This window comes from Corvus cornix, chromosome 4A (genome assembly GCF_000738735.6).
Source record: "Corvus cornix cornix isolate S_Up_H32 chromosome 4A, ASM73873v5, whole genome shotgun sequence".
Classification (NCBI taxonomy): Eukaryota; Metazoa; Chordata; class Aves; order Passeriformes; family Corvidae; genus Corvus; species Corvus cornix.
The window spans coordinates 18,455,506-18,481,270 of NC_047058.1; the positions used below are offsets into that span (position 1 = coordinate 18,455,506).

At 47.9% G+C, this 25,765-nt stretch overlaps 1 protein-coding gene across 1 annotated transcript in view; it reads left to right on the top strand.

The window, feature by feature from the left end:
- The window catches only part of NEXMIF (neurite extension and migration factor), a 156,815-nt gene extending 134,925 nt beyond the window's left edge, over nucleotides 1-21,890 (top strand). The window contains 5 exon segments of the mRNA XM_039571797.1: nucleotides 12,780-12,904; nucleotides 14,434-14,441; nucleotides 16,600-20,861; nucleotides 21,590-21,731; nucleotides 21,734-21,890. Coding sequence (XP_039427731.1) covers nucleotides 12,829-12,904; nucleotides 14,434-14,441; nucleotides 16,600-20,861; nucleotides 21,590-21,731; nucleotides 21,734-21,790 — 4,545 coding nt within the window. The 5' untranslated portion in view covers nucleotides 12,780-12,828 and the 3' untranslated portion in view covers nucleotides 21,791-21,890.
- The last annotated feature ends 3,875 nt before the right edge of the window (nucleotides 21,891-25,765 follow it).

Below are 25,765 nucleotides of genomic sequence, written 5' to 3' on the forward strand. Positions count from 1 at the left end.
ACCATGAATTCATCCTTCAGCTGGCATTTATTAATCTGGTTTCGGTTGGGTTTTGACCGTTGAAGTCTTACTCTTTACAGTGGGCGGCTCAGAAGTATAGCCAGAAATAAGATGGGATTTGAAGTGATATAAAATGTTTTTTAGCTTTGCCAAGGAGAAGTTGGGTTTTTTTGTTTGGCTCTACTTTTTCTCAGCAGTTCCATCATTGCACTCAATTTATCGGGGGTACTTTGGAACTGACAATGAAGTGTCCTTGAGAGGCTGGGAACACATCGCTGCTGACTCCTGAGAAAGTTTTTATAAAGCCAGATTGATTATTTTGAGGGAAAATGACAAAACCCTTATTTTGTGGAAAGCAAAGCCCTCAGCAGGGCTTGGCATGAGGTGGAGACAAAGAGAGGCCTGGAGCATCCAGCCAAGCCGAGGTTTCCCTCCCGTCACATCGTCCCTTGCCTCGCTCACGTTGTGAGCACAGATTTGGGTACGAGTTTTTTATTTTTACTGAAGAATTGATTTCATGGCTGCCCTAAGTGAGCAGAGCTGTGATGTCTTTGCTGATGTCAGGCAGGGGATGTTTACCTCTTTATCTTGGCTGCGGCAGCGCCCGCAGTATTTTCTTCCTCTGTTCTCCAAGACTTGTTAAACGTTACAAACATCAGCGAAGTCCTAATGAAACAATTGCGTCTTCGTGGCTTGATACGCAAAGTAACACCTCCAGCAAGGGCTGATAAATGCCCGTCTTTATGATTTTTTTCTTCCCACTACATTCATGTGGAGGGGAAATGTATTGACTTCCTCTGCTCTGGTGCCAGGCTGGGAGAGCTAGGGGTGCTCAGCCTGGAGAGGAGAAGGCTCCATGGAGACTTTGAAGCCCCTTCCAGGGCCTAAAGGGGCTCCAGGAGAGATGGAGAGGGACTGGGGACAAGGGACGGAGGGACAGGACACTGGGAATAGCTTCCCACTGCCAGAGGGCAGGGATGGATGGAATATTGGGAAGGAATCATTCCCTATGAGGGAGGTGAGGCCCTGGCACAGGGTGCCCAGAGAAGCTGTGGCTGCCCCTGGATCCCTGGCAGTGTCCAAAGCCAGGTTGGATGGGGCTTGGAGCAACCTAGGATGGTGGAAGGTGTCCCTGCCCATGGCAGGGGTGGAATGAGATGAGCTCTCCAACCCAAAGCGTGCCTTGATTTGTGCTCCCCTGTGCCGTGCCTGATGCTGCAGGTGGGATGTTGGGGCAGATCCCTGGCAGCTCCAGGTTGTTCTGTGTCCTCTCCCAGCTCAGGGCTTCATCCCTCTTGCCTTGGGCAAATGGCTGCTGCATTGGTCGCTCTCTGTGCCCCTGTGAGGCCGTGCCAGGAGCAGTCGGATCCTGCGGTGCGGCCGAGAGCTGCGGCGTTAACGCTGGGGGAGTCCCGGGCTGACTGATTGGTGTAGCAGGGTTTGAATTCTGCACTGAATATGACTAATAATCCATGACCTGGCTGTGATTATAGATGAAAGAAAGCTGATGAAGAGACCCTGCAGTGGCACAGAAAGGAATTAGCCATTGTCTAAAGCCGGGGCAGTACCGGAGCATTTGGATTTCACATCTGAGGTTCACGGGTGAATAATTCAGCACTTGAAAAAATGCTTCAGCCTCAGTGTGACATCTCCACATCTTCTTTCAGTGATATCCAAGACTTTAACTAAACATTGCTTCCCAGGGAGCTGGGGCAGCTGTCCAGATATTTTTCCTCTTAAATATCAGCATTCCAGATTGTTACCTGGATACGGATGGAGATTTGGACTGATATCTTAGGAGATGCAATCTCTCCTAATGCGGGATTTTGCCTTCAGAAATCGCCTCCGACGTTCGGCGGAACTCAAAATCTTTCCAAGTAAAATTAAGAGATGTGGCTGTCGACTGAATTGTTGCTTCCATCTAATCTTGTGATCTGCTAAGGCTTGTGGAGTGGGGATGGGGTTGTTTGGGAATTTTGAATAAACGAACCAGTTCTCAAAGGCAAAATGCTGGTGCATTTCGTAAACGTGAGGAGGAGAGTGGAGGAAAAGTAGGTTGTGTATAAAACAGCCTTGGAAAATGGCTTGATGTTTTCTGTAGGGGCCCTGTAACCCTAAAACTAAACCCAGTGCTATTAAATCCCTGCATTTGAGTGGAAAGGAAGAACCATCCAGGAATGTAAGTGTTAAAGTGTTCCTACACCCTCAGCTCCGCTTCCTCCAGCGTATACATTAGTATAAGTCTTTAAATAAATGATCACATATTATTCCTCAAATAATTCATCCATTTTCTGAATTATTAGCTAAAAATGGATGGTATCTTATAATTGTCATCAATTCCAACTCCTTATTGGGCCTAATAAGTTCTTTTCTCGGTGTGATAAGTGTTTTGATCATTTCCTTTTCCTACCTCCCCTGATTCCCTTTCTAGTCAGAAGCATTCTCTCCTTCGGATGCACATCACAGGATGAGACTGGAAAGCTGTTGTACCTATAAAATCTGTGGCCCAGCTGTGTCAGCTGTAGGAAACTACTCAGGAAAATAAACCCGAGTCAGTAGGTGCTGCATGTTTTCCCTAAGCGTGGGTCACTTTTAGGGTCACCTTGCCAGGCAGAGCCACTGCACTGAGGTGGTCTCAGGGAAAAATGATGATGATGATGGTGATGTATTTAAGAGTTGCTAGCTGCTTGTGTAATTAAAGGTTTTAAAAGCAAAAGCAAATGAGCTGAAGTAGCCTCAGCTTTGTGCTCTGGAGCTAAAAGCACTGGCGTTCCTCTGCAAGCACAAGGAATATGCAGGAATTGCATGAAGTTGGAAGTTTAAAAAGGAAATCGTATGGAAGGGCCCATCTGCTATCAGTGCAGTCATTTATATGTACATAGAAAGGAAAAATCCTTATGAAACTTGGGAGTTGTTCAGGAATATTCAAAGGATCTGGCTAGAAACTGGGATATAATGTCTGAGGGGATTTTGTCTTCCCCATCACTGTGGAACATCACCCTTTTTTGGGGGATTTCTCACCGTTGCCTCTTTCCTGGCAATCCTCAGTTTCTCGAAGCTGATGATGGCCTGGGATTTAGCACATGGCATGGCCCTGCCCATGGGAACGAGATGAGCTTTAAAGTCCCTTCCAACCCAAACAATTCTGGGATTCTGGGATTCCATGTCCCATAGTAAGGGAACAGCAGCGAGCGCTCCCTGAACCAGTTCTTTGTGTAAAACATGGGAGGAATGAGCCCTTCCTCCCCTTGCTCCAGCTTAATTCCTTCCTGAGCCTAAGCCAAGCACTCCGTTGTTTGGTTTCCTATCTGTGCTTTTATGAAAATTATGTGTACTTTAGAAATTAACACTTTTTATCCGGAGTCCACGTCGGCTAATTGCTAATAAGAGACGAACGAGATTTGTTAAAATTTCTTTTTTTCCTATAAAATTTCTAATTTGAAGATATTAGAAAAGAGGAATGTTTACCCCACTAGGGTTACTGCAAATATCCTGATGAGCTTTCACATCCTCCTCCAGCACCAGCCTAATTACCCTCCTTAGTCCAAACTTTAATATATTACAAATTCGTACAGAAAAAAAGAATTCCTCTTTTCATCCTTTTTTTAAACCTGGTGTTCCTCTTTTAACAGGGAAAAGAAGAGAATATTTCTCATCAAGAAAGAGGCAATGGTAAAGTTTAGGCCTGAGATTTTTCTTCAGCATATCCCTGTGAAATCCAACTCTTTGTGCTGTTTTGGCTCTGCATTAATCCCTATCTCTAAACCAAATTTTACACACCCTTCTTCAGCTATTTCCTAATACCCAGTGTGTGAGGGACTCTGAAGCATCCCCTTTCTTCATCAGCTTCTGTAATCTTAATGCACCTGACCTTGGCCTCTCCTATTTCCTGATGAGGTTCATAGGAAGAGTTTGTTAAGCTTTTCAGACACTGGTTTGTCAATGGATCCATAAATACAGCAGCAGAAAGAGAATCTGGGTAGTAAGTTCATTTAAATGAAGCAATTCTGCCCATCAAGAAATCTCCATCCCAAACTGTTCTTTAATGGCTTTTGTTATTTTAGAGCAGACTGATGTATAATTAGCTTTGGAGAGTCCTCATGTTTTTGTGAGGTTAATACCCCAGCATCCTGCTGAATTTTCAACCTTTGCAGATTTATGAGAGTTGGAGTTTTTAATCATTCCATTCTGATTTTCTCAGAAATCCAGGCCCTTAACATTTCTGATTTATCTTAACTTTATATCCAGAGATGGAGTGAAAATGACATGTTTGGAATACAGTTGCTCTTAAGGAGGAAAGGCAAAAAGCAACATCATGGGCTGCCTTTGGGCATCTTTGGTACTTAAAGGGAGCTTCAAAAAAAGAGGGAGAGAGGCTTCAGACAGGCAGACAGGACAAGGGGCAACACTTTTAAACTGCCAGAGGGGAGATTTAGATGAGGTGTGAGGAGGAAACTCTTCCCTGGGAGGGTGGGCAGGCCCTGGCACAGGGTGCCCAGAGCAGCTGGGGCTGCCCCTGGATCCCTGGCAGTGCCCAAGGCCAGGCTGGACATTGGGGCTTGGAGCAACTGGGACAGTGGGAGGTGTCCCTGCATGTGGCAAGGGGTGGGATGATCTTTAAGGTCCCTTCCAATCCAAGCCATTGTGTGATTCTATTAATTAGAAATGTTTTTACTTCTGGCCATCACAGCTAAACCAAAGTTTGTGTTCTTACTCATTTTCAGGAGATGAAAATCTCCCCCTCGCTTGCCAGTGCTTTTCAAAACTATGCAGCTGCTGACACTAATTATTGCTTCATTTCCTTCCACTTCTATAAAATATGAGAGGATGACCAAAAAAAACCCAGCAACTTTTCTTAATCATCATCCCTTGCTCTTGGTAGGCAGGAATTCTCTTTATGCTTCTTGTCCTCAAAATCAGGTGCACTAATTGAAACCCTCATGAGTCCACCTGGGTTCCTGCATCTCCTCACCCTCATTATTCCCAGGGGAATATTCACCCAGCCCCATGTGCAAATTCATCCCTCATTTGGAAAAAAGGGATATTTGTTTCTTCCTTACCTGAATCGTCAAGGCTTTCTCAGGTTCTCCATCGCTGGCTGTGGGGCTGTGGAGTGGAGCTGTGCTCATCTGAGGCCAACAACCTTTGTTTGTGACCCTGGGCCATCCTTTTCCCTTCCATTTTCTCAGTCTCTCTGTTCTTCATTTCCCCACGAGCTTCCCCTTCTCTCCAGTGGTTCTTCCCTGACTCTTCCCTTTCTTGCTCTGCATTTTGCAGCTCTCCTCTCTCGGGTTTGGCAGCTCTCCCTTTTCTAACTCAGGACAGTATTATGCTGAAACCCTCTGCATTTCAGACGTTCCCTCATGCGTTTCAGCTCCTCCAGGATTTTAATTGCCACCTTTTTCCCTTTGTGATACGCTGCTGCTCTTGATGTCTGAGAATACATTTACAGAGAAAGCTCCTTTGGTATTTAACGTGTGCTTTGTCAGGAAGGCTGTAATTTTGTTCACTTCCTTCCTTTTGCCTTAAAGTTGTTTGTGACAGGTCTTGAAACACTCACACCTTATGTCCTCCCAGAGTAAGGTCAGAAACTGTCATTTATTTCAGAGCTGGCTTTAAATAACCTGTTCTTAATATCATATCTGGGGGTCTGCTGGAGTTGAGGCTTGGGCTCTGCAGTAATTGTTGCATCTGCTTTCAGCTGGGGAAAAGTGGAGGGTTGCTATGAATATTAACAACTCATCCATCCTTTACACCTTCTGGGAACACACCAGTTCGGAAATTGTTTCCTCTTTTCATGGTTTTTGTGGTCTCCATTTCCTCTGCAAGCTCCTTTTTTTAAATCAACTTTATTTCCCCCCCAGATTTATTCCTAATTGGAGGCTTTTATCTGTATTTATACCTGAACCTATTCTCAGCTAACATTGGCTCTATCAGGCCTTGCCTTCTTGTAGGGTTTTAGATGTCTCACTGCCGGCATTGACTCAAAGCCCTTCTTTGTTTCTTTGTTTCCTATTTCTCCTTCACTTGGCCTTTTCTCCCATGTACTCACCATCATTGATAGGAAAAGCCCAGGGAACTGCTGGGAGATGCAATTTCCTTGTGAGGTTTTCCTGGGAAAATAGCTTTGAAAGCAGAACCCTCAAGTCCAACATCCCTTTCGTGGAGTGGAGCAGAGTGGGAGGATGGTTTCACCCTGTTCCTTTCCTTAGGAACTTCACCTTTCTGACCCTGTCAGTTCTGGAAACCTTGGGGATTCTGAATTTTTTCCTTATCACGGGCAAAATTCAGACACCCTTGGCCTAGGTAGAAATGTAAATGGAGGGAAACAGAGCTTTGCTCAGAGAGGTGCTGTTAGTATTGAAATACACCCCCATTTGCTGGCAAGTGACAATTTTGAGCACTTCATCCACTAGTTATGAAATTACAGTGGAAAGACAAGGATCAAATGGAATCCCTGGAATAAAAAGGATCAGGGAATTTCAGAATCTGGTAGGAAAACAGCATCCTTCAGGTCAGGGAATGACCAGCCTGGCATTGCTGTGGCTGCTGATGCTGCCTCACCACAATTTTTCCATGGGAAGTTCTGTCCTGTGGGACTAAAGGGAAAAAAATGGGGGAAAAGAACCCAAGAAAAAACCAACCAAGCAGAAAACCACCTGGCTCTTGTCCTCTGCAGAGGTCCAGCTGCCCATGCCAGCACAGGAGGAGGGGTGTGTGTGATGTCCTTGCTGCCGAGGGGAGCTGGGTGCTTGGGGATGGAGCCTGGAGGGGGGAGAGAGGTGGCTCAGCATTTTGGGGAGGGCCTGGGTTCTGTTCCCAGCCAATTCCTGGCCCTGAACTCGGCTCTGAGCTGCTGCAGCAGTTGCTGGAGTCCTGCAGGGGCAGGAGACTCGGTTGGGAGGAGCATGGTGTGCTCAGCATCCCCCATCCACGGGGAGAGCTGAATCCTCTCCTACTGTTACTCCACTGACTGTAAATATCTCGGAGACATTTACATGGTATTTCTTTTTAAGTATATAATGTTTTCATTCAAAAGTATCACAATTCTTAAAAGACCTGTCAGAGGCTCTGACATGTAATTAATTTCTCTAAAGCTCTTTTTTTTGAAAGATACAACTGCCTATATAGAACACCTGCACTTATTCACAATTCTGCAGGAAAAAAAGCCACAGCTCCTTCTTCTTCGCTTTCTTCCCCCACTTCTCCATAAAAAGATTCTCCTTCACTTTGGATACTCCCTCTCCCTCTACCCTCGTGAGCTACAACACTCAGGATGTGGAAGCTGTGTGTAAATAGGAGCTGGCACATTGTGTTTTGTCTGGGTGCGAGTGACCTTTTGTTAATTCAACTTGAAGCTGAAACACTCTTGCAACTTTAATTCCAGAGCAGCCACCACCAGCTCAGAATCTCGTCCACCTCACAGAATTCCCACGTGTGCAGCTGGGCTTTCAGTCAGGTTCCTGGGCTGGTTTTTTATTTTTACCTGGTAGATTTTTTTCCCCTCCTCTGCCTGGGAGGAGAGTATTGAGCTCTGTGGTGTAATGGTGGTGCCCAGGAAATATAAATGAGGTGATGTTTAACCAGCAGTGGTAAATCTCTGTATTTATAGAGATATAGAGATACACAGATTTAAGTGGCCAAGCACTGGATTCTGTGGCAATCATGGCCAGCTCATTTGCTTTATCCCCTGTAAGTGGCATCCAGGGCATCACTGTGACCATCCCTGATTCTGCTGGAAAATGCCATGAACCAAATCACTGCTGCTTCTCAAGGAAGGGTCTGCAGGGAGTCCTCAGGGGGAGGAAACCTCTCCAGCAGGTCCCTTGGCACAGTTTCTCCTTGGGTTGGCATCTGTGGAGCTGGGGAGGCTGAAGGAGATGTCATCTCCCCACGGCACCTGTGCCCTTTGTAAACATCCACTCAGAAAAACTGCACCAGTCTGGGGGGAAATGGGCATTTTCTGGCTGACAGAGAAGCAAAGCAATTTGTTGCTCTCTTTGTAGAGGGCAGCCATGCAGCAGATGCATTGTTTTGGTTGCATAAAAGGGTGGCATTTCCCCTTTTGTCTTTGTAAAATTAGTGTTAATAGGAACATGCTTAAATCCAAAAGTTTGGGTGGGTTTAAGTGAACATCAAGTCCATCATTTATGTGAATGGAGGTGGATGAGGGAACGTGTCCAGGATTTTTAGCTTTGCAATTCAGGTGTTTCCTTCTCTGTTCAAGGGTTCCTTCCGACCTTGATCATTCTGGGATTCTGTGATTCTAGGAATTTCTAGAACAAGAAATAATCTGGTTTTACTCCAAGGGACTGCTGAAGGGACATTCCACCAGGATCTTGCTCTGTGTTGGGAGCAGAGGGAGCTGGTGGGGCCTCACCTGGGACATCATTTTCCAGGCACGTTTGCCTCCATTCCAGTAACACCAACACCCATAAAACTTCTCGAGTGTCTCAGGAGGTTTTTTAAAAGAGAACAAAAACATCCTTTGGGTTTCTTGGCCCCCTGGGCTGAAGGACCTGCACGAAGGCAGCAGGAGCTTTGTGGCAGAGGGTCCATTGTGGTGCTGTGTTTGTGTTCTCCGAGATGTGTGCATGTGGGCTGGTCACTAACAGGTTTTGTACAGTCCCATTACCACTAGAAATGGGAAAATTGACAGGAATCATGAGGAATGGGGAATTTCCTCAGCTGTGATGCTGAGGGTTTTTAGAGGCACTTGCAATCTTTCACCTGACCTGAGTCATAGGGCTGAAAGGGATTTCTCCAGGTCACTGAGCCCTGTGTATTGCTACCACAGCTCTGCACCCTGTCCTTCTGTCCATTAATTTGTCCATCTTGTGCTTAAAACTAGTTGGATTCTTGTTCAGCTCCACTGCTTGCTTTCTGTGGCTTCTTCCCCTCTCCATCTCCTTGCTTAGCCAGTGACTTTCTGTGGTGCCAGCTGTGATCTTAGCAGGCCGATGCCCTGAAGTCCATGGTGCAATCAGCAAAAGCCCTTCTGAATTCTTCCCTGCGACTGAACGTGTCCTTGAAGCACAGCCAGCCCCGTTGTGCTCCCGTCCTCCTCCTCCAGAGACCTGGAGTTCATCCGACCCCTCGTCTTTGCCCGTCGCCTTCCCCCCGCCATCCTCTTCCTCCATCCACTCTGGCTCCAGTCAAGTTCATAAACTTCAAGCTGGTGCCTGATTTTCCTCCTGCCAGCTCTTCATAATAGCGTGACCCCAGCCGTGCCTCTCCTCAATGGCCTGACACCACTGAAATCTATATTCTCTCCTTTTTATACTTCAGTCTGCAGATGTGTTCTGTGCTCTCCTGCTACCCAGTGTATTCTCTGCCCACTGCCTTTATCCCCCAGACCTCTCCTGGTTTAGTTTTTCTTCCCTGGGACACTCCTCCTCTTCGTTATCCCCAGCCTTCTGTTTCTTCCTGTTCTGCCCCGTTGTCAGCTTTTCTTTCCCAGTTGCTGCTGTTTCTCCCTGTTCCTTTTGGGGTCTCACCTTTCCTGGTCACACTGGTCCCAAAGGTCCCAATGTTCAGCAGCTCTCAGCAAACCTGGATTGTCTGTCCCGTTTGTACTTCACCTCTGTCTGGCCCTACAGGAGGATGCCCCATCTGGACCCTCCTCAGTTCCTTGCAGCTGGTTTCTGGAGCTCAGCTCTGCTCTCTGGGTCACTGCAGTCAAGGAAAAGAGTTGTGCCCAAGCACATCCCCTTTGTTGTTGCATTTCATTGTCTTCATTGTCTCCTCCAGCCTTTAGATCTCATCCACCGGCAGCATCCCTTGTGTGCTTCCCTCCCCCTTGTGCACACACATCCCAAAAAATCATAATACTACGAGATTAAGGGTCTATAAACTCTCCCTTTGTGCCTGTTTGCTTGGCTGCCTGCATGCCTGTTGCTTGCCCCCCTGTCTGTTCCCTGCTCTCTCCATGAAGGTTGGCCCTTGAGTATCCATCAGAATCAAGGAAAGACAGACTCCTTCCTCATGGACCTGTTTGCAAACCAGTCAAACCACTGACATGAGCAGGCAGACACACGGAGCCCACGGGTGGGATCCTGCTCCTTCCTCCCCCGTTGGAAATCCCAGCAGGACTTGGCTGGCACCATCCTATCCTTTGAGATGCTTGGGCTCTTCCTTGGGGAGCTCGTTGTTGTTTCCTCCCTGGAGATGTTTCGTGTGCTGGAAGTGACAAATTTACAGTATTGGGGAATTGCTGTTCCTGCTTTTGTCTGCTGTTTTACTCATTGCAGGCCATTACTGGAACACGGTGTGATGATATTCTGGGGTGAAAACAGGCCACCTGTGGCATTTTACACCAAATCCCTGTCCACCAGGACATCCAAGGAAATTTGGGTCAGCAAAGATGCTGCTGGTGCTCCTGAGCTCAGAGCTGCAGGTCTCAGCTCATCACACCCATAAACAGAGACTTGGCTTGCAGGATGAACCTTCCCACAGAACCCTGGACCAGCTCTTACCCCTCACCCTGCAGCCTGGGGGTTAAACATTGAACAGGGAGGAAAATTTCCATAGTGTCCCTGTTTGGGTTATGTACTTGGATACCTTGAAATGCTGCCGTGATTCTCCTGTGAATATAAAACTAATTAAATACTTAAAGGATGATCATACTCCAAGTCCTTTCAAGGACTGAGGCTGTTCTCCTGGCAGGGCCTTTCCCCTTTTAATTGCATGGCTCCAGGGAGACTTTGGAGCCCTTTCCAGGGCCTAAAGGGGCTCCAAATAAGCTGGAGAGGGACTTTGGAAAGAGGTCTGGAGTGGCAGGACAAGGGGCACTGGCTTCCCAGTGCCAGAGGGCAGGGATGGATGCGATATTGGGAAGGAATTGTTCCCTGGGAGGGTGGGCAGGCCCTGGCACAGGGTGCCCAGAGCAGCTGGGGCTGCCCCTGGATCCCTGGCAGTGCCCAAGGCCAGGCTGGACATTGGGGCTTGGAGCAGCCTGGGACAGTGGGAGGTGTCCCTGCCTGTGGCAAGGGGTGGAATGAGATGAGCTTTAAGGTCCTTCCTACCCAAACCATTCTGTGACACCTCAGCCCCTCCCCAGCAGCCCAGTGTGTGGAGCCAGTGGTGCTTCTCTGGTCTCCTGAGACCCCTCTGGTTCTCCCGAGGCTGCAGATATTTTATTAATATTTTCATTAATGGATATTCTAAAAACTTAATTTATTAATATTTCTATTAATTAAGGCACATGTAACAGGCAGGAGATATTATCAAGGAGGCACAAAGCTGCAGCCTGTCACTGGCAGACACAGAGCAGCTTCTACACTCAGACATTAATCTCCTTCATGGAAAAATAACTCTGATCTCTGCTCTGGCTTTTGGAGTCTCTCCTGCTCCAACATGTCAGTGATGAAAGGCCACGGAGGGAGCTGAGGGTGTGGGGAGGGTGCTGGCAGGAGAGGGGTCTTACCACAGCAAACCAGCTGGCGTTGGAGAGCTTTGAGATGGGGATTTGCATCACAGAAAAACTCGTGGGGTTAGTTAAATATTCCTCTAAATATGCAAAGGAATGGAGTTACTGATGCTTGTTATTCTTATGTTCCTCTCGGTGTCACAACATCTTTAAGTTGGGTGAAGGTTTCACTTACTAAGGCGGTTGTAAAGATTTCACATTAATTAAGAGGACTCCACTGCAAATCTGAATATGAATGAAGTTTGGCTGCTGAACCCCAGGGCAGTGAGTACTGTGGGAACAACAGACACTTGACAAATGTTGATGTGAAAAATAAAAAGCCAAACAAAAAGCCCCCAAACCCAGAAAAACACCTAAAACCAATGCTGCAATCCAGTACCTGTTCTGTGAGAGAGAAAAAATTGAGTTCGAGTTGCCAGAAGGGCATAAAATAGATTTTGACTTGAATTTGCAGTCAAAGAAGTGAAATTCTGTCAATCAGGAGCACTGATGAGGGTTCTCCAGTGCCAGCCACACCCAGGTTTCAGCCACATCACTCCGTTGCTCCTACTCCTTCTCCGTAGGCCCCTGGTGGCTTTGAAGGGTGGGGGGACCTCAGTGGAGGGAGGGAGAAGATCTGGGCTGGATCCTGGTCTCGGGTTCGTTGCTCTGGTGAGGCCTCACCAAGCCCAGTCAGCCTGGACCACTCATCGTTCACTGGAGGTGAAGCTTCACCCGGTGGGGACAGAGTGGGCAGTCGTAGGGCTCTGGGGAATGAGGCTTCCCAGGATGGAGCTCTTGTGGTGAACAGTCGGGACTAGAGATACTTTTCCACAAAAACCTGCTTTTTTGGGAAGTTTTTCATACCTGCCACTGCTTGGAAGGGCAGTAGCTGATAGTGAGGGTGAGCAGCTGTCACTCCAGTATCCCTGCTTTTTTCCAGCTCCATCATAGAGTTGCTGTTGATGAACTGGGATGAATCCTCTCCTTCATCTCTCCACTGATCCATCTGGAGATGGGTGGGCTTTCCTGGCTGGACATGAGTAACCTGCCTTTGCATGGCAATTTTGGGAGATGTGGAGGGTCCTGCAGAGGTGCTGAGCACCTCTCCACCTGCCAGAGCAGGACTTTGGGGAAGGAAATGCTGATACACAACATTTTCACCTTGCTGAAAATACATGGGACTTGGCTTTTGGAGTGGAAAAGTGACAAGCTGAGAGCCTAAATAAATTGGATTTGTCCTCTTAAGGAGGGTGCAGGCAGCGTGTGAGGCGGTGCGGGGGTGTTTTATTGTTGTTATTTTTTATTCACGGTTCCTTGAGCTGATCCTGGGGATTGCACTGACTGTGGTTGTGTTTCTGGAAATGTGCAGGTTGGCCAGATGCAGTGGGGCATGGAGTGAGCAGAAAGAGGTTAAATTGATGGATGACCAACAAGAGCAGGATTGTGCCTCAGAAGACCAAGAAACTATCCTGATTAATGGGGTGAAAGAAAATGGTAAGGAACTTAATTATGGTACATGAGGGAGCAGCAACAACTTGGAAGCCAACTTATTTTCCTAATTCCTTTTGTGCATTTAATCCTAGCAGTTTGTGGGTATCTCTGCAGTGTGGAGCAGGGGAGTAAATGGGTGTTTTCTGCACAGGAATCACTCCAGCCATAAATCTACACCTTCTAAGGCCTTAACAAGAACTTCTTTTGCCTGTGCGTGGGCATGGCTGGGAATGTTTATGTGCACGTGCAGTTCGAATTAGAGATTTTAGATTGGTTTCTTGGGGAAAAAAAAGTCATCCAGGACTTTGTAGCCCCCTCTGTCTGATGGGAATCTTTCCCTCTCTCAGCATTATGATCCCATTAGCCAATGTTAGCAAAATTTGGCTGAAGGATACTTAGTCCCTACAAACTGGGAGAAAATGAGAAATTGGGTAGGAGAGAGAAATCAGGATTGGTGGCAAGGGAAGGTTGGATTTGTGAGCTTGTTCTTGCCTGTGTCCCATCACCCAGCACATGGGATTCCCTGTCCTGTAATCCCTTTTCTGTGCAGACAGGTCGTGCTCCTGGGGGCCACCAGGTCATTCCAGCTGCCACCAATGTGGGTGGGGAAGGATCAGCCCCTTCCAGCAGCCTCCCAAAACGCCCAACTTTGTCTGTACCTGTTTCATCGATTCCGTACTTGCTTTCAGAATAACTAATTAGGAGTAACAGTGCTCAGCTGTCTGGAACCCTGATTGAAATAAATAAGCCTCTGAGCCTTTTCTGAGGTCATTTGGACTGTAGTCTCTGGCCACAGTAAATGCAGAGGGAGGCAGAGCCTGATGCTTTCATTCTTCAATGTGTTTTATGTTTCATTTCATGGCTTTTTACAGTTTGTATTGGCCCATAAATCTTCAGACAGATAGATATATTTTATTTATATATAAATTTGATCCTGTTAGATATCAAGGACTTGGTCCTCTGGCGCATTCAGATCTAAACAAGGTGGTAGAGACAAATGTTCTTGTTCTTTACCAAAACCTTGGAGCAACTCCAGCCACGTGGGTGCCCATGAGGACCCCGCAGCTCGTGCTGGTGGCAGGTGAGGCACACGCTCACACTCACTCCTGGGATGTAATTTGGGAGGTATCTGTCCTGTCAGCACATCTCCTTCCTGACTCCAGGGTGAAGCTGCAGCTGCTGGAGCTGCAAGGGGATTTTGTAGCCATGGTCCCCTTGTCTGCTCCAGTGGACAGCAGCATCAGTGCTGTCACCCTGATCAGTAAGGAGGGGGATCTTTAGAACCTCTTACCACTTCCATGGAATTCAATTAAACAGGGCCTAAAAAGTGCTTTAATTAGATAAAACATTATAGAGTGGTTTATGGTAGAAAAGACCCTAAAGCCCATCCAGTTCCCTCCTCTGCCATGGGCAGGGACACCTTCCATTATCCCAGGTTGCTCCAAGCTCCATCCAACCTTGGACACTTCCAGGGATCCAGGGGCAGCCACAGCTTCTCTGGGCACCCTGTGCCAGGGCCTGTCCACCCTCAGAGCCAAGAATTCCTTCCCCATACCCCATCTCAGCCTCCCCTCTGTCAGTTTAAACTTTCAGTTTGAACACTGGTGTGTGGGAGTTGCTGCTGAATCCAAGGCCAGGAGGCAGCACAAAGCTCTGGAGCTTCCACCTCCCCTTGCCCATGTGCTGTTGGGTGGATGCTGAGTGAAACTGGGAAAAGCGGTTTTGCTTCTCCAGCATTTTCTGTGTGAACTGTATTCCCTTGGAGCATCAGTTGAACACAGGCCTGATTTTAGGCTGATACAGAGCCCCAGAAAATCAGGTTTTGGCATTTGTATTTCACAAGAGTTAAGTTCACTCACACAAGTACAAACCTAAAGAAACGCCCAGAGACAGTTTGTTTTATATAATAGCAGCTTTGCCTATTGAATGCAGCTTTTGAGATTGAATTTCAGCTTTCTGCCTCCCCCTTCTTTGAGTCTTACAGCATTCACACACATTCTTCTTTTATCCTCAAATTTTCCATGCTTCCTGTCAGCTCCAAGCTGATTTTTATTTTATTTTACTTCTGAAGTGGAACTGCACTGGTTAATTTGTTTTGGTGCTTAAGGAAAAAGATACCACCTCTGCATTTCTGATCTGAAGACTGGTGGGAGGGACTCAAAAATCAGCTTTTTTATTTATTTCCTTTTTTTAACCCTTTTCAAGCAAGCCAGTCTGGTCTTTTCCGAGTCATGCATGTTGAAGATGCTGACAGGCATTGCTCTGCACTTCAGGTTGGAGTGAGGGAGTCTTTGGGAAAAGGTTTGGAATCCTGGGAGCGCTGCGAGGCTCCAACTGCAGTTTGTGCTTTGTTCAGACTTCACTGATGCTCCATCCCTGAGGCCCTTGTAGCACAAAGCTGATGGGAGTGTTTGGGATGAAATTAGGGGGGTTTTGACCTCCTGCTTGGCACAGGCAGGCATCCCACTCCTTCCACAGCATCCTGTTCCTTTCCATCCTGCTCACCTGCCTGGTGGCAGCCCTGGGGGGTTTTCCAGCGTGCCAGTGGTACCTGTGCCAGCACAAACCTCCCCTTCCCAGGCTGCCAAGGATGCAGGACACTCACTTTCCTCTATCAGTTCGGAATAAGAGCACTCGTGGAGGATTGCAGCAGCCAAATAAATCCCTTTGCATGCCCCATTTAATGCCACAGCCTGGTGTTCCAGTTGTGTTTTAGAGCACTTGTCCCTTCTTGGAAAGCTTTGGCTCTCGCCCCTCTGCCTTCAGTGGAGCCACCAAAAAAGAAAGACCTGAGCCATGACAAAAGCACCGGGCTCCGAGTTGGCAGAGCTCTCTGGCTGGGATGAATGCACTCATTGGAATATATTTTTTTTTAATACAGAGATATCAGAGCGTGTTCATGGATGAAAAGACATCGTATTTAAATTTCAAGGGTCATATCGTCCGTTGAGCCAGGAGTCAGATAAAAGTACATTCATAACTTTATTCTGCCATAAAAGAAGCGCAACGAGGTAAAACTAAAAAAATCCTTAGGTTAAAAAATCCTTACATGACTAAAAAGGCATTTTTAGCGATTAGGGAAGAATGGCAAACCCCACAATAATTCTAACAATAATTGCTTTAAACTCTGTGTTATCTTCTGCCTTCCCTTGGCGTGGACAGTGACAAAAAGACCGCTGGGTTTTTAAAATCAGCCATCACTTCCTGACTCCGGAGCAGTAAAGCAGCTCAGGTGTGTGCAAGCTCAGACCCCGCAGGGGGGGGTGCTTTGTTTCTTTAAGAATCTTATTTTTCCGTTAATTTTTTCAATGTTAATGAGAACATTTTTATTAGGCTTGTTTTGTTTTTTTAATAACATTGTGAGGTTTGAGAGGCAGTTTCCAGGTAACCGTATGGATATGAGGAGGGAAGAGCGGATGGGTTGTGTGTTTTAAACGTACTCTCGTACCTCTTCCAGCTGGCTGCAGGGAGCAGCATGTTTACCTCTGCCTTCCACACACATCACCACGTTAATATGATCCAGGAGGGAAGGATTGCTGGGAAGGGCTTCCCAAAGGAGCAGTTGGGAAAAGTCACCACCAAGCCCTGGGAGAAGGGAAGCGGGGTGGCGAGCCTGAGGAGACCTACAAGGGTGGTAACCCCTGTCTCTTTTTGTTCCTTTCCTCGCTCCCTTTCCCTGTTCCCCGCAGAGGTCGCACGCCCTGGACGGCGATGAGAGGCCCTGCAGCGCCGCCGAGGCCGCGGTGCCGTTCCCGGCGCTGAGCGCGGCTCCCAAGGAGAGCCCCGCGTGCCACCGCGCCGCGACGGCCAAGAAGCCCTGCCTGCTGAGCCCCCCGTCGCCGCTGCGCCTCACGGATGTCCCCGAGCACGCCTCGGACGACTCCTCCGCCCACGCCATCTCCCTCACGTCCTGCGTGACCAAGGGCATGAGCTCCTGGTCGCTGCCAGGCGACTGCGAGAAGGCTCCTTTCACCATGATGGAGCCCGGGGGGATGTCGGCGCTGACGGGAGACTGCCTGATGCAGCCGAGCCGGACCTGTCTGGGCTGCTTTATTGAATCCAAGGATGGCATTGATGCGGAGCCGGGAATAAGCTTGAAAGTGGGGGATATAAATAGGGATTATGATACCTGTTCGGTCTCTGATATAGGGATTCACTGCATGAGCACAGGAGAAACCATGAGATATGGGGATCAACTGCTTTCAGACCAGCTTTTAAGCTTCCCTATGCATAAATCGAGGGCAGCGGACAAAAGAGATGCAGAAAAATCTGACAGTGATTCAGAGGACCCCACTCAGAAAAATTATTACGAGGGATTACTATTAGACAAGTGCAATGGTGAGGAACCTTTACTAACAAATCCCAACCAGGAATGGGGCTATTTTGAATCTTTCATTAGTGAAAGTAAAATTGAGCTGCTTGACCTCTGCTCCAAAAATGAGCTTTCTGTAAATCTGTTTTCTGAGGAAGACGTGGATAATTACATGTTCGATGATGACGATTCCACCTTGGGAAGTGATGTCTGCTCCCTAAAGATTAGATACGAATCTTTCCAGGACAATGTGCGGGAGAAGACCACCACCCTACAAGAGGACGCCCAGTTCAACTTCTTCCCCAGTGTGTTCAGCAACTGCACCAAAAGGGACAGCAGGAGCACCCTGAAAAGGGGGCCCAGCGGTGCCACCGACCCTTCTCAGTTCAAATCCGAGGAAGGCATCATCTGGGGGGAGGAGGAGGAGGACGGCGAGGAAGAGGACGGCGAGGAGGAGGAGAAAGCTGCCTTAAATAAATCTTGCAACAGCACAGAGATGGTGCAGTACGTGGGCTCCAAGAGGAGCCACTTCTTGGACTCAGTGAATTCCACGGAGGACTCCGGGGAGTTCAGCGACGACAGCACTTGCACAGAGTCCTCCTACGACGTGCTGCGGGATATCAAGGACTGCAGCCGGTACCTGGCCCGGGACCACTCCGGCTCCTTCATCCAGCAGAACTACGGGTTGCGGGCGAAGAGGAAAGTGCGATACAGCGACGACTACCTGTACGATGTGGACTCCATCGAGAACGAGAAGATCCTGGACAAGAAGGAGTGGCTCCCGGACGGGCCCAAGGAGGAGGACGACGACGAGTGGTGCCCCAAGAAACGGCGAAAAGTCTCTCGCAAGGAGCCCCCCGTGATCATCAAGTACATCATCATTAACAGGTTTAAAGGGGAGAAGCATATGCTGGTGAAGCTCAGCAAAGTGGATGCCAACGAGACAACTGTTACTCTGAACGAGGAGCTGCTCAGCAAATACAAGAAGCTGGCCCCACTGAAGGGCTTCTGGCAGGAGAGGCAGCAGAGCCGGCTGGATTTGCTCAGATCGTCTCTCTACCACAAGCAGAATTTCTATCTTAACGGCTCAGATGCTTCGTTCCTCCCTCACCCACGGAAGCGAAAATGCAAGCTAGCAAACAGGCACCGGATTCAAAGAATTAAAGCCATCGAGCAATCAGTGAACAAGCTGGGCTCTTGCTCCTCTGATCACAAGCAGCCTTGCAGCAGTAAGGAGGACGTGGGCCTGAAAGGGCTGCCGGCGTTAGCCATCGCCACCCCCAGCTGTGCCAACGGATTACACGTCCACGACATCGCGGGCATCGCCGTGAAATGCAAACCGCAGGAGCGGGAGCACAAGGGGACGGAGCGGAAAGTGCTCCGCAGAATCAAATTCAAAAGTGAAGCCAGGTTGAAGTGCAAGAAGATCAAAGCTGCCACCAGTACGGCGGAGGACTCCCCAGCACTGGAAAACCAGGACTCTGCAGCGCGTCTGAAGGACGAAAACAGTCCCTGTGCTTCAGACAGCTCCCATCTCCCAGAGTGCCACGAGGATAAGGTTGCTAAAAATTCTCCTTTCCTACCATCCACCTCCTCTTCAGACAAGCCTCTGCCATCTGCTAATATCACCACCAATGTACCCCTGATCCCCGGAGGGTATCTGCAGACGTTGTTAGATGCTTCGGATCTGTCGAGCAACACCGGTATCCCGTACTTCGCCCAGCACCCCTCCGAGCAGCAGCAGCACCCGCTCCCCAGCATCGTCCCGCCGGAGAAGCCCTTCCCGTCCCTGCAGCCGGCGCAGAGCTGCGTGCTCTCCCCACCCTCCGAGTCGGAGCTGCAGCAGTCGCCCGGCCACTTGGAGATGGAGCAGGGCGGCTTCGGCAGCATGTGGCCGGCCAGCAAGGGCAGCGAGCGCCAGGACTTCCCCGGGGACATGCCGGAGGCGGCCGGAATGCCGAGCGAGTTTGCCCCGGGCACGGACGGCCTCCCCGCCTCTGGATACACTCAAGTCAATCTGAATAGCGGCAAATTGCTATACCAAAAAAATTACATGCCGGATAGCCAACAAGTGCAGTCTGATGATTCTTATCAGTCATGTCATTTCAATAATGGAGAGGGGCGCTTTCATTTCCAACGAGGTACACTCAGTACGGATGATGGCAGGCTCATTAGTTTTGATTCAGTGGGTTCATTGTCAGTTAGTTCTAGCAATTACAGTTCTTTAAGTTTAAAGTCTTGTGAAAAGGACGGCGAGGATGATATTAATGATGATTTCTTGGCCCACTGCAGTCCCAAGCTAGTGATCCAGCAGAGCATAGATGAAATCACCCCTTTGAAGGAGTCCACGGACCTTTTAGACATTTCCAACTTCACGCCTGATAGGTTCCGCCAGTCGTCGCTTTCGGAGATGTCCCCTCCAGACACTCCCAACCTGTCCCCGCAGATAGCTGGCTCTGATGCCAAGCCTCTGGGCACCCTGAAGGGCTTTCAGGAGAGCCCCCAGGCCACCCTCAACAGCTCCGAGAAGGTCAAGTGGAACTGTGGGGTCCTGCAGACCGAGGATCAGGCAGATAATGGGTTTGCTTTAAATAATCACCAGTTCCAGTTCCATATGTTCAACGATGAAGATTCTGTCAGCCTTCTCGAAAAGAGTCCATGCTTGTCAACATTTAATGAGCCATCTGGTCAAATTAGCACCAATAGCAAAGTGTCAAAATCGAAGAGGAAAAGTTCATCCAGCAAGAATGTGGGTACAAACCAAAGCTCTTCCCAGAAAGCCACCCGGAAAAAATCGCCCAAAACCAACAAAGGAACCGATAAGCCGCAAGGGAAAAACTCCAGGCAGGCACCCAAATCCACCAGGAAAGGGAAAAACACAGCGGGAGTCAACGGCGAGAAGGCTCCGGCTGTTGGTGGCAGGGCGGTCACTCAGCTGGGCACCGTGGCCACGGCCACCAAGGGCGTGACCGAGGGCACTCAGCACTGCGGCCCGGCCGGGGTGAAGCTGGGCAAGCACAACGGGCTCTCCGGAGAGTGGGCGCTGGGAAAAGAGGGGGGCACGGGCTGGTCGGAAGCCAGCCTGGGCAACGCCACCAGCCTCCTGGACGACGACCAGAGGGAGTTCGAGGAGCCTTCCAACATCCTGTCCAACATCGCGTCGGGAATGGCCGATGTCCAGAGGTTTATGATGGCCTCCATCGAGCCCCTGTGGGGGCCCGTCGGCCACAACAGCGTTCCCGACATATTCCGGTCACCGGAGTCCAACAGCCTGAAACTGAAAACTCTTAAAATTTTGGCAGGGACATCCCAAGAGTCGAAGAAGAAGGCGAACGGTGGCTCGCCGGGGGCGGCGAAGAACCACAAGTCAAACAACAAGGGCTCAAGCAAAAACAGCAAAGCCGTGACCTGCGACCCCGGTCGCCCCAACTGCTCCACCGGCTTCACCACGGACATTCATGCTCCCTTTTTTGATAAAAACTATAGTAACCTGAGCACTTTAGGCAATAATGGACCTACCCATAAAAAACTCTACCGTCATAAATCCAGTTCGAAATCACTGAGGGATGAGAACTGTAAAATCAAGCGGACGGACCGTGAACAGCCCCACAAGGACCCACCCGTGACAGCTGCTTTTGAGAAACTGAGGTAATGCTGCACCAAACTGGCTGGAATGCCCCTAACCTCCCTCCCACCTGCTAGGCCCGCTGTTCCTCAGTTTTTCCTTCCTGAAAGCAAAAGTTTGCATGAAAAAAAAAAAAAAAAAAAAAGACATTCCCCTTTTACAGTTTTGGTTGGTTTTGGTTTTGGGGTTGGTTTCTTTTTTTGTTTGTTTGGTTTTTTTAATTATTATTTTTAAATGCATGAAAATACTTATGACTTGCAAGCTACCTAAAAGAATGACCAATTTTCTGGCTTGGCTGGGGTTAAAAAAACTAACAAGGCTACTCTTTTCTGCTGTTTGGCTTCTTCAGTTTTTAATTATTTATTGGGGGAAAAACAAAAACAAAAACTAAAAAAAAACAAAACAAACCATGATTACACGCTCTTTTTAATGATTTTGACAAGGAAAGACTTTTTTTTTTTTTTTGGAACATTTTGTAAAAAATAAACCACAAAAAAAAAAAAAAGAGGTTCTGCATCCAAAAGCCAAGATCTCGAAACTTATTTACTTTGCAAATGAGAACTCGTTCCTAATTGAGCTTCACGTGGCAATTTTTGAGTGCTTTCTGGCCCCCTCTGCTGTTGTGTCTCCTAACCTGCATCATCTAAAGCTGCATCTTCTCTACCCGCCCGCCTTTAGCACGTTCGCTCCGTCGTGGTGACTCCAGACGAGCTAACTAAGATGGCATCAAATGTTTGATTTTTTCCTGCAGGGAATCAGACTCCATTCTTCTTAAAGCAGAAACAGCATTTTTGGGTTTTCCTGTATTTGAAGAAGAGACTCCCTTTTCTAGAAAGACGGTTGATGTTTGGTTCTTTTCTTACCATTTTTTTTTCGGTTGTTTTTTCTTTTTTTTTCCCCATTGGTTCCTTTTCAAAATCTGCCTTGTGGTCTGTTGAAATGTAAGTGCTGAAATGAAGAGTTTGAAATTGTGGGAATTTTATTATTTGAAAGCAAACCTAATCTGGTATTCTCTGTGAAAGACTGTTTTAAAAGTCATACTGTTGTACAGTAGTTTATGCACTATTACCCACAACAACAAAAAATTGTGCCAAACTATGAACAAGTGACTGTATTGTATATATTTTTACTTCTCTATCAACATTGGGTTGTGAGTGTTTTCTGCAGCTATGCCTTTTGGTTTTACTAGAAACATTCCAGTTGTTAAGTACTAACCACCCCCCTTCGAAAGCACCTGTAACTCACGATGAAAACGATATTGTTCACTGATACAACTTACCAAAAGTTTTATGGACATGACTAAAAGTGTGCCAAATTTACTTACCTCATTTCATGGATTCACCCTGTGGTTTAAAGCTCATAAAGGGAAAAAAAAAAAAAAAAAAAAAGAGAAAAAGGAAAAAAAAAAGGGGGGAAAAAAAAAAGAAAAAAAAAGGAACTTTGAAACCGATGCTGGGAAATGGTAACGTCCTCTCTTTGAAACCACGAGCAGAAAAATTTAATGGTGAAATGTTGAGTTTCATTATAGGAGAGAGTTGCAATGGTGGAGGAGTTCAGAAAACCACTGACGGTAAGTTTGCCAGGAACTCAAGTGTCTGCATCTAGAGACTACAGAACAGCTGCTTTTCAAGTGTCTGTTTTCTTAAAGCAAAACCTGTAGCTGAAGATCATTTGAAATGCAAAGTTACATTGCTAATTCTTTGTATCTCAGTTTTATATATTTTATAAGAACCTGGGATAAATTCCGAAATAGGTATAAAACCAGAACTAATACATTTCATACATTGAGTGCTATTTACTTTTCCTTTGAGTAGTTTCTTAAAACATTTTCAATGCAGAGCCTGTCAGAAGCGCTCTCCCATCGTAGCTTTGGTGTTTCCTCCATGTCTAACCTTGCGATGCCAATATAGTTTGAACTTTCAAAAGCAGAATCATTCATTTTAAATACAACTCTGAACCTTTTCTTTTATTCAGTTCATGAAACAAATACAACCAACGGAGCTATTTGTGATCTCACCAATCAGGGCCGGATCATGACTGGACTTTATTAAGACAGCGTTAAGTATTGAATGCTAAATGTATTCTCAAAAGGCCTTATTTGTAACCCTCCTCACCACACCCTCGCCCTCCATGAGAATAACAAACCCAACAAAGATCTATTTTCCTTGTGCAACTGAGAGCCTGTGCGTTTTGCTGCTGATTTCTCATGAAAAACCTTGATATGCAAGAGCCCTGGGAGTGATTGGGAGCAGAGGGATGGAGGCTTGGACACGTTACACAATAGCAGGCGCTGAGGAAGAGGAGCCTTTCTAGCAGTGGACAGATCACGTTGCTGATACGGCCACAGTTGTAGATGTGGTGTCACACAGAGGGCAGGACTGGGCTCGGGTTTCCTCCCAAGTCGTTTTCTTTCCACCCACGCGCCAGGCAAAGCAGCAGAATTGGTTTAAGTTAATTTAGCAGAAAAGCAGAGCGATCACTTAAAATCAAAGTGGAGATGCAGAGTGTTAGTTTAGAGTAATGTTTTCAGCTCTTACAGATCTTGAGGTGCAGCTTAGCTCGGCTCTGCAATCCCAGAGAGAACAGCTGGGTAGTTGCATTGTGTTCTATTTGACAGATAAAAGGACGAACTCTGAAAAAAAAAAATAGTAATTATAAAAAACATCCTGTAAGTTCATTTTTTCATGGAATAAATGCTGGCATTGCCCAGAGTGAGTTGCTCTGGATGAGAGTGGTCCCCAGTGCCCCGCCGGATGCAGCGTCCCACCCCAGCTCTGGCTCCAGGAGGGAGATCCAGAAGATGCTCAGGATTTACTCTGGAGGCAAGAGCTGTGGTAGGGCTCCATCCCTGGGCATCCCTGCAGCCACCACGCTCTCCCCACTTCCCCAGCAGCTCTCTTTTCTATTCATAGGCTCATCAGATACTACAAGCTCCCCCCACGTGCTGCAGGAGAGGGGCTGGCAGCTCCCTTCTTTTGGATGTTCTGGCTGCTGCTCTTAACAGAGACAGGTCAGGCCCAGGGCTGGGATGTGGCACAGACCTTCTTTCTGACCCAGAACCATCATTTGAAAGCACATTTCACCTGGCCTGCACTGTGCTCCTTATGCTTAATGTTATGAATATGGGACTCATAATAAAACCCCTTGTACTGGATGGGATAGCAATACTTAATTGCATTTAAGGAATGTGCAATAGGGCATGAAGATCAGGCATAAAACATATCAACTGTTTTATCCATGAATACCCAGCTGGGTGTTTCAGAACAGTGTTAATCACGAATTCCAGCTGCCTTGTTGCTCTCCTTTAGTCCTACCATTCCAGTTGCTGACAGCTTTGGCGGTCATCCCATGTCCTCCAAAAATCTCTGACTGGGGAGATGTTAAAGAGCCTGGGTCCCTCATGGTGTGCCGCTGGCCCTTCCCTGTGTCTGAAAAGGTTATCGCTCTGCTGCTTGACCCCAAAAGTCAAAAATTGCCTTGAGCCAACCCTCCTCCTTTTTGATCTTTATATATAGAGTAGTTGGGTTGGAAGGGACCTTTGAAGGCCATCTAGTCCAACTCCCCTGCAATGAGCAGGGGCATCTTCTACTAGACCAAGTTGCTCAGAGCCCTGTCTGACCTGACTTTGAATGTTTCCAGGGATGGGACAGCCACCACCTCTCTGGGTGGGCAACCTGTGACAGTGTTTCACCACCCTCATAAAAAATTTCTTTCTCAAGTCCTTCTCGGCAGGGCTGTTCTCAATCCCTTCATTCCCTGGCCTGTGGATCCCAGGGATTGCCCCATCCCAGGTGCAGCACCTCGCATTTGGCCTTGTTGAACCTTATGAGGTTCCCCTGGGCTCACTTCTCGAGCATGTCCATGTCCCTGTGGATGTCACTCTGTCCCTCAGGTGTGTCAACCTCACCACTCAGTTTGGTGTCATCTGCAAACCTGCTGAGGGGACTTGATCCCAGTGTCTGCATCATTGGAGAAGGTATTCCATAGTGCTGGTCCCAGTACGGACCCCTGAGGGACAGCACTCGCCACTGATGTCCATCTGGACAGTGAGCTGTTGACTGCTACCCTCTGGATGTGACTGTCCAACCACTTCCTCATCTGCTGAACAGTCCATCCTTCAAATCCATCTCTCTTCAGTTTAGAAAGAAGGGTGTGGTGGGGGACTGTGTCAAAGGCTTTGCAGAAGTCCAGACAAATGACACCTGTAGCCCTTCCCTTGTCCATGGATGTAGTCACTCCATCCTAGAAGGCTACGGGGTTGGCCAGGCAGGACTTGCCCTTGGTGAAACTGTGCCGGCTGCCCTGAGTCACCCATCCCCCTGTCCCACATGAGCCCCAGCAGAGTTTCTAGGAGGGTCTGTTCCATGGTATTCCCAGGCACAGAGGGGAGGCTGCCAGGGTTTTAATTTTCCCAGTCATTCAGGGCTTCAGCTGACTGCCAGGACTTTTCAGATACCGTGGAGAGTGACTTGGCAACTACATCAGCCAATTCCCTCTGGGCTCTGGGACGCATCTCATCAGGTTCCATAGATTTATGCATGTTCAGGTTCCTCAGGTGGTCACAAAGTTGATTTTTCTTACAGTGGGAGGGACTTTGCTCCTCCAGTCCCTTGTTGAGTCCTGGGATTCATCCACTCAAGGGAGATGGAAAGAGAGGCTGCCTCAACCTTCTCATCTGTTCTTACCAGTCTGCCAATTGTGTCACACCTGCTTTGACCCTTCCTTTTCATGCTGACACACCTGGAGAGGCCCTTCTTGTTACTCTTTATGTCTCCTGCCAAGTTCAGTTCCATCTGCATCTTGGCCTTCCTCACCCCATCCCTACACAACCTGACAGTATCCCAGTACTCTTCCCAGGATACCTGTCCCCACTCCCGCTGCCTGTGCATCTCCTCTTGCCCTTCAGCCTGACCAGCAGGTCCTGACT